General features: G+C 27.9%; 1 protein-coding gene across 1 annotated transcript; it reads right to left on the bottom strand.

Annotated features, from left to right (window-relative positions):
* Positions 1 to 3,058: 3,058 nt before the first annotated feature.
* Positions 3,059 to 4,484, bottom strand: LOC113873675 (leucine-rich repeat extensin-like protein 6). Its single transcript, XM_027511918.1, has one exon. It carries the CDS (start codon positions 4,470 to 4,472, stop codon positions 3,231 to 3,233), a length of 1,242 nt encoding a protein of 413 aa, XP_027367719.1. The 5' UTR covers positions 4,473 to 4,484; the 3' UTR covers positions 3,059 to 3,230.
* Between the last annotated feature and the right edge of the window lie 4,819 nt (positions 4,485 to 9,303).

Here is a 9,303-nt window from a genome sequence, read left to right as displayed (position 1 = left end):
CTACTAGTCACTTGTTGTAGAAGCCAAAAGAAGTTTTTCCCCGTCTAAGTTACAAATTTCAGCATTTTTATCTAAGTTTCCTTTATTACAAATTTCAAATAAATCTTATTATCGAGAGGGAAAAAACAAGAAAGTTACATTTTTTTCACATAAGAACAAAGCTTTATTACAAATCGAAGAAACCTAGTGTTGAAAGAGAGTTTGCTAACAAAATTGAACAATCAGAATAGCAAATCCCTAAATTAGGTAAAAAAAAACCCTAATTTCATCGTTACCAAAAATGAACCTAAATTCAATTATAAGTATTTTGTCAATTTACTTTCAGAATCCCTCAAAACGACGTTATTTCATCTAACTAGACTTCTGACATAGTACTTGATGTGACATATCAACTTTCTATTACTATTTGTTAACGAAGTCTGCATTTATGAATTAAAATGAATGACGAAGATATAAGTTAAAAATTAACGTGTCATTTTTAATTTCTTAGAAACTAAAATGCCAGACTCCAAATATCTCAAAGACCAAAATGAAGATCTAGTCATTTAAAAAATATAGATTTTTAAATGTATAATTTTTATATTTTAAATATTTATGAAAAAATTAATGTTTTTAATTCACTTTTTCTATTTTTACTTTAAAAATAATTTTCTCATTTGATATTATTTATTTCTTTCTTTCTTCTCTTTTCTTCTTTTTTTTTCTCTCTCTCTATATTTTATTATTATTTGAAAAAAATTTAAAATTAATAATTTACACTAAAGTAAAAATATTCTTTAAATTCAAATATTAATTATAAAATTATATTTATATATTCTTAAACAAATAAATAAAAATTTTAAGAACAATATGTTAGGAGCAAAATTTTATATTATTTGATTTGATTCACTCTTTGATGTTAATCATTTTTCTTTTAAACATCATTTAAGAATAAAATCACACAAATAAAAAATTAAATCAATATATGTATTTACTTGTATTTTTTTTCCATTAATATATAGTTTTACTTATAATCTATAATTATTATTGGTATGTTAAAACACTAGCAAAATTTGTGAGATGATAAATGCATGAGAATAAATGAAGGGTTAAAGATAAGACATCACTCTAGAAGTGAACAAACCTATATAGTCCAAATTCAAATAAGGCAGAGATACAAATGAGCTATATCAAAATAAGAGAAAGGGATACACAATTCAAGACTTAATTTGGCTAGTCTATCAGCACAAAAACTGGCCTCTCTATATGCATGGGTGAATCTAATAAATTTAATCTTCTTAAGTAGATGCTTAATGCTATGAATCAAATGATATAGAGGATGAAAATAATTTTGAACGATAAAAACAAGAGATATCGCTTGTTTGAAATCACCTTCAATCTAAATGGTAGAGATATTATTTTAAATAACAAGTTAGAGACTCAGAAACATATCCCACAATTTTGCTTCAACGGAGAATATGCTTTCAAACTAGAGTAAAATCTAGTCACAAGTTATTTTTTGTCATTATAGATAAGGCCACCACAACTAGCAGTGCTAAAATTTGAAGAGATAACACTAATAATATTAAGCTTAAGCTGCTGGAAAGGAAGAAGATTCTATTTAATCTGATGCTAGTCATCAATAATAGTGAAAATCGCCTTAAATTTGTTCCAAAGAATTTAACCATTAATAACGTTGAGTTTGATTTTAATTATATTTTTTCAACAAGTTAAATTTTATGATAAGTGTGCGAATAAATGATTGAAACTACTAACACTATTTCAAACTTTTAAAATTATTTGTGAATAACAAAAAAAAAACCACATTAAAATATTATATGAAAAGAAAATAACAAAAATTTTACCAGCAAAACCTCCAGCCACGTGACATACAATCATTTATGTGTAAATGTCAAAAATATTTTAAAAATGTTAAAAATATTGTTTTTTAATAGTATAATATTGGATTAGTCATTATTAATTAATATAATTTTTATCATAAAATAAATTATTACTATATTTTGAGTTTTGTACTAATAATAGTATATATATTAAACAATCAAATAATTCTGTTAGTGTGAGCATTAGCATTAATTTACAAATGTTAGTACATTATATTATCTGTTAGTATTGACTTTCAAAATTTTTATTAATAATTTTTTATCATACAAAAATTATATTCATAAAAATTATCTTTTACAATTTTATGTTTGCTAGTAAAAGATGTACTGAAAGAATTAATATTCTCAATCAAATTTTATCGTGACACTTTTAATTAATTATAGACAACAACTTACTTTTGTATTTGTTGTCTTTATTGATAACTCTGGAAAAATAATAATTACTCAAAATTTAAAGGGATCAGGATAAGTGTAAAAAGATTATAATAAATATACCAAGAATATCATATTCCTGGGAAATACACAGGAAGAAAGTGACTTATTGTACATTTCTTAGGAAAACAGCCTTAGAAATATTTAAGTGTTGGGTTATAGACATATTTCACGTATTCAATTTAAATTATGGCATATTAGAATTAGTACACTTAAATATATATACATAAAAAAATGTGACAATTAACTAATACTGAATGATAAGGACTTCCCATCCGACATTCATATACATGGTTGTCATTGACCAGGCAAGTGACGAATTTGTTTGAATAGCAAAAATATTAATTTTGAACATCTAAAACGATGGCTTGGACAATCACGAATATTCCATTCTCCATCGTTTTCTCCATTTTTCCATTGCCCAATTGATATTTATTATTACGGCGACGAACAAACATGGAAACCAACTATATAGTTCTACTTTCTTCACTTTATAATAATAGATTATCATTTATTAATCCATAAGATTGTTTTTAAAAAAACTACAAATAAAATGTTTGTTTCAATTTTTTAGTATGTTTTTTCTACTTTTAATATAACAAGTGTTTTCTTTTTAAAGAAAAGCTTTTTATTTATAATTACTTATAATATATATATATATATATATATATATATATATATATATATATAATAACCCAAATATTCTCAAAACAAGCCTCCAACAATGAATTGAACGGTGGAAATAGCAAATTTCCACCCGGTTTAATCTTTACAAGGTAAAGTTATGACCACCAAAGAAAACTAACTCTAAGTATGTTCACTCAGCTGGTATAATCATATCTCCAAAAAAAAAAAAAAAAGAAGACAAATTCAGAAAATTAAATTAAAATATTACAAACTCTTATTTCTGCCATGCCTTCAGGGATAGTGGTAGTAAGCCGCCGGTGGAGGAGGTGGTGGCGGTGGAGGTGGTGGTGGAGGAGGAGGAGGCGGAGGTGGTGGTGGTGGAGGAGGAGGCGGAGGTGGAGGCGGCGGTGCAGTTCTAAAGGAACAACCAAAGGCATTACAATCAACAGGATGTGCATAAAAAGCAGCACAATCCTGAGGTGACCTTTGCAAAGGCCTATAAGGAATACAATTCTTGGTATCATCTTTATCTTTCAACTTGAGACACACTTGTGATTCACTACAGAAGTAGTTATACGAGTACGTGAAATTCTCCAACCTTGGCAACATACATATACTCTCAGGAACCGTGCCAGACAACATGTTATGCGCCACATTTAGCTGCTCCAAACTTTTCATTCCTCCCATGGACTCAGGCAACTCTCCAACCAACTCATTGAAGCTCACATCAAACACTGTCAGTTTGTCCAAAGACCCTATCTCTGGTGGCAAACAACCCTTTAATCCACTATTCGTGATGATTATCTCGTTAAGGGTATTCTTCATTTTGGCTAAACTCGATGGAAGACAACCCTTTAGATCATTGTTTGCAAACACAACCACAGAAACAGTACTGTTCCCGAAGTTTTCAGGTATAGAGAATTGAAAGTTGTTGTTGTTGATGAAAAGGGCGTCGAGCTTAAGGTCAAAGAGGCTCGAGGGAACATTGCCTTCGAACTTGTTGAATCTGATATCCAAGAATTTTAGTGAAGGGAGGCAAAGAACAACTTCAGGGAATGGTCCTGAGAATTTGTTGTTGCTTATGTCTAGCTCATAGAGAAGGTGAAGTTGGTCAAAGCTATTGGGAAGGTAACCACAAAAACGGTTGGAGTTTATGTGGAAAAGGGCAAGGTCGGTTAAGAGGCCAAGTTCTTCCGGTAATGAACCAGCTATGTTTGCATGGTTTAGGTCTATTCCAGCAACTGTGTAGATGTAAGGATCATCTGGGGCTGGTGCACAATAGACGCCAGTGTAGTTGCAAACATTAGGGCCACACCAGTTGGAGGTGAGGTTTTTGGGGTCAGAAGTGAATGTGTGTTTCCATGCTTGGAGAGCTGTGTAGGCTTTGGAGAGCCTTGGGTTTAGTGGGGGCAGAGGGGAAGGGTGTTCAGATTGGTGTGAGGGGTTGATGATGGAGATAAGAATGACAAAGAGGGAGACTCGGAATAGTGTAATGAGATAAGGGCCCTCTCTTTTGGGGGAATTAGAGGCCATTAATGATGATTATTTTGGTCTATTTTGGTTGGTTGTTTACATGGGAACTTAGATTTATATATATGAAGGTGTTGGGGAAATTTCGAAAGTTTGGTGAGATGCAAATTGACATTACTCTTATAAATAATGGGTAATTCTTTTGGCTAATTAGACATATAAATGGACTACAACGTTACATCTAAACAGCTTTTGATAAATTAGGATAGTGACGAATGTGACTTTGACATAGACATATTTGCTTCTTATAAATTTTTTTATTTCCGGCCCCCTCCCCTATTTGATTTTTGCTCCGTCCTTTTTTCTATTTTATATATTTAAAGTTTGTTTACCAATGCTTCTAATCTTCTATATATTCAACTCACTCAAATTATACATAAATTAGATTCAAATGGCCTTTACTGGATTATTCGTCATTTAAAAGGTCTTAAATTTTAATTTAAGCTACACGAATGGTTTTAGAGTTCCCGTGGATCTTTCTTTTTACGGTGATTTTTATACAACTTTTTAGAATTTGTTATATTAATTCTTATTTTTAATTCAAGAAAAATTTTACGAAAATAGATCATTGTAATTTTTTTTATCTATATTACATATGTATCTTTTATTTAAACAATTTTATTTAAGTATATACACAGTATAATAAAGTTAACCTTTTTTTTTTTGTAAAATTGTTTTCATATTCAAACTTGGAACCTAAAATCTTATTTAATAAGAACAAAATATATACACCTAAACCAACTGTTTGTTGGTATTTGACAAAAAAAATCATTAACTATTTTAAACATATTCTCTTATTAAAGAAACATCTAAGGACTCCTTTAAGTTAAGTTTGAATATCTAATAATATATACATGGGATGAAATCAAATGAGAAAAGAAAATAAATTAATCATATCATTATTTATATTTTTATGATGAAATAAAGCAAAAAAATCATTTGAAAAATATACAAAATAATAAAGAGATTAATAAATTGTAAATTCATTCTATTTCAAAAATACATTTAGCTGGGAAAGAAAAATAAAAATGTTAGATCCATTTTTTGCATTTAAGATTTTGTAATTATAATTTTTGGAGGTTAAGATTGAGTAAATCACTGACTATTCTCTACCGTTATTTAGAGTATATTTGTTTTTCTTTTTAAAAATAAAATGTTACTGTTTTTTTTTTCTTTTTCTGTCTTCTAAATTTATTGAACGGTGGATCCTACACGCCAATATGAAAAAAAAAAACGCCACTGTATAATTGTAGATGCTATAAAGAATTGAAACAAATTGCTCTTTTTCTTATTCTGTTTACACATAGTTTTAGTAGAACATGCAAATTGGCAATGAACTGGCATGCATTTTAAACGATATCAATGCTGATGTTTGTTGCAATTGGTGGCTGATCTCACCAAAAACACGGTTTTTACCGTATTTTGCTTATGTTTATAAGCAAATTTATAAGTTAATTTATTCTTTTTGAGTATAAAACCACTGTTAGCGAATTGACTTTCATGTATATTCTCCGTTGCATTGGATTGACCTAGCAAATGGCCATAATTTCACATTCGGTGAGGGATTATTAATTGCCTCTACAATGCCATTTCTAAATAATTAAGAAAAATGCCCTCATTAAGTCAAACTTAATTTAATTCTCGCGCTATGCGCATATTTATTAATTTAATTTTATTATAATAATTTTTATTAAAAATTATTACAGAAATATAATCATATTGTTAATTAATTTAAAAATTATATATTTAAATAATAAATTATAAGTTTAATTAAAATTTTAGATTATTATATTTGTAAATGATTGATTTTTAAAACAATATTTTTTAAATCATATTTATTATATTATTTGTTTCATAGTGTAAAAAAATTGTTTTAATAACACATTAGAATTATATTTATAAATTATTTAATATTTATTTTAAAAATGTTTATAAAATTAACTTTATAATATAAAAATAAACACAAATGTTTAAAAGACTATCTTCTTTCTTTCATAAATTGTAATGTAATATTATATTAATATTTATATGTATGATACTTGAATAATACAAATTATAATTAAAAATTTTAAAAATACAAAAAAAGCAGATAAAATAGTAATCAAAATCAAACTCAAAATTGAGCTTTAATTTTGCAATTTGAAGAATGGAAATAGAAACTTCCTTCTTATATATATATATATATATATATATATATATATATTACAATATAATCAATTTCTTGCAATGTTAATTAACTGAAGTGTAAATCATTAAAAGGGTAAAAAATTGATTTTTGATTCCAAATTGGAGTCCGGGTTAACAAGGACACGTTTAACAAAACCAACAAATCATATTCCTGTTATAAATAAATGGACTTTCTACGAGCAATGAAATCTCACAGAATCCTCGTGATACAGTGTTCGACACAATATGAACCAAAAGTCAACAAATGTTTATGCTGTGTCCGAAAGCAAACTACATGAAGTTGAAAGGCAACAATTTAGATCGTTATGAAGTCCAATTAACATTCTTCAATTCCATACGTCCCTGTTATTGAAAGCATCTTTCAGTCTTTTCATTTCTTCTTCTAGCAAATTAGAGTAGCACTTGCTACATTTGTTGCCATGTTATATTCAATGTGTCACTTAATGTAATTCTAGTGGCATAGAGGTGCCGTTAACAAAAATTTTATATAACTCAGTTTCTTTCATAATCACAGTGAAATTAATGAAGCAAAGTCTTCATAATGAGTTAGACTTACGACGGTGGAGTAGGTAATAAGATTCAAGATCAGGAAAAGTTTAGCTACACGGTCTATTCAAGTATGCTTCAAATTTAAGAATAAAAAAAAAATCCTACAAGGAAATCATTTTCTTGTGATATGAAACCTGCTTAATTTTATCCCCCACTTGTAATATAAAACTTATCATAAAGGATAGAGAGCCGATCAAAGTCAAAATCCACAAGATAGTCAAGGAAGATATCACTTCTAATCGTTTTATTTTATTAAGAATAAAAGGGATAGAAGAAAAAAGATAAACACTAATGAGCCAATTATATAATACAGTCAAATTTGTACATGTACTATATGAAGATTGCAGCGCTTAAGACATATATGATGTCGAATTGCCATCCTTCATCTTAAATAATATTTTCTTAAAAAATATTAGTTCATGTAATATAACAAGTTCTGTTTTAATTATCGTAATTATCTATTTTTTAAAAACTTCTTTTTTGTTCTTATCGTTAACTATTAAACAGTTGATGATGTAGTAATAGATGCCCAACAAATTTTATCCCGCGTAACCTATCATAGATGTAAAAAAAAGGCAAATAAGCAATTAACTTGGGAAAATATAGAAATGATCTTCCTTCTTATCAAGGAATAGAACATATAATTTTTAATATCAAAACAATATTTTTTAAAAAAAACTAAAATAAAAAAAATTTTAAAATATATTTATCGTTGTTTTCTATGCATGAAGACAGAAGAGACCAATGTATAAAGCGTAACGATGTTATTGTTTAGAGAAAGGTAGATATCTGGGTAATATATAAAGCATTTATATAGTTTTGCACAAACAAAGAGGAGATTACAAGGGAAATAATAAAAAACCTGGCGTACAGTGATGTTGGTTTTCTAGAATGTCCCTTCATTGAAGTCAATGTATCATAACCAAACGACTTAGACTAAGTAAAACACAAACTAGACGACGTCACCTATATCATTAAGACGAAATTTAAATAACTAATAATAACAAAAAAAATTAAAAAATAATTTATTTATTTTACTTTACTTTCATAATTTAGTATAATAAAATTATTTTTTAATATTTAAATTCATTTTTAAAATCAAAGTTAAAATAAGATCATAATTTTAAAGAGTTTTATTATATTAAACACTAAAAATTGACTCACAAAAAAAATTTAGTGATTTTTTTATCTGTTGTATGCATTCGTCCCAAAAATACAAAAAAAGAAAAACAAAAAAACTTAAAGATGTCTTTTCTAAATGTTTAAAAAACATTACCCACTTACGAAAGTTACGAAGTTCGGTGAACATAAGGTTGTCGTCGTCCGAGTAGGCGGAAAAATTAATAAGAAAAATGAAATTAAGATAGGAAGTGAATAAAGTAGGATGGAAAGGTTTTGATTTTACAAGTTGTTAGTCTTTTCTTTTGACTTAATTTTAACAAGTTATTAGTTGGTAGATAGGATAAGAATTTTTCAATTCGCATTTTTGTTATACACTGGAATTGTCATCCAAATATTTTGAGCTGACTATGAATAAATTGCAAACATAAGAGCAGTTCAGATCAGCAAGAAACATAACATTTACTAATGTTTAAATCATGCATTTCATGCTACCAGCTACCAGATTTTTAAAACCTTAAAAAATTGTATTGAGCTGTAGTTCATGCAATGTGAGTGTAAATTTTAACTAATCGACGATTTATAATCCTTTTCACATGGCCCATATGGCCATTTGATAATTCATACAAAATTTTCTATATTTTTATAAAAACCTCTCGAATCTAAATCTGGAGAATGTCCAGTTGCAACTAATATTATACTAGCAAGTGTGCATATTTTGCTGTAACGAAGACTTAACCGAAGTAAGATGAGTTACCAGTTGTGTTAAACGTGGCTAAATGTTATCAACTTCTGTAAAACATCTCACAGATTCCGGGAAATTGCATCGGTTGAGCAATGGGGGTTTTGACTTTTGAGTCTTTTGACACCTGTTACCCCACTTGTCTCATAATTTAAATTTTGATTAGATTGTCTAACCTGTCTAATGTGTAGACAAAAATGTGTACACCTCGTATCTTTATTCCATCAACTTATGATG

The sequence above is a fragment of the Abrus precatorius genome, unplaced genomic scaffold, assembly GCF_003935025.1.
Source record: "Abrus precatorius isolate BTA unplaced genomic scaffold, Abrus_2018 Scaffold7, whole genome shotgun sequence".
In the NCBI taxonomy this organism is placed as follows: Eukaryota; Viridiplantae; Streptophyta; class Magnoliopsida; order Fabales; family Fabaceae; genus Abrus; species Abrus precatorius.
This window is presented reverse-complemented; position numbering and strand designations above follow the sequence as displayed.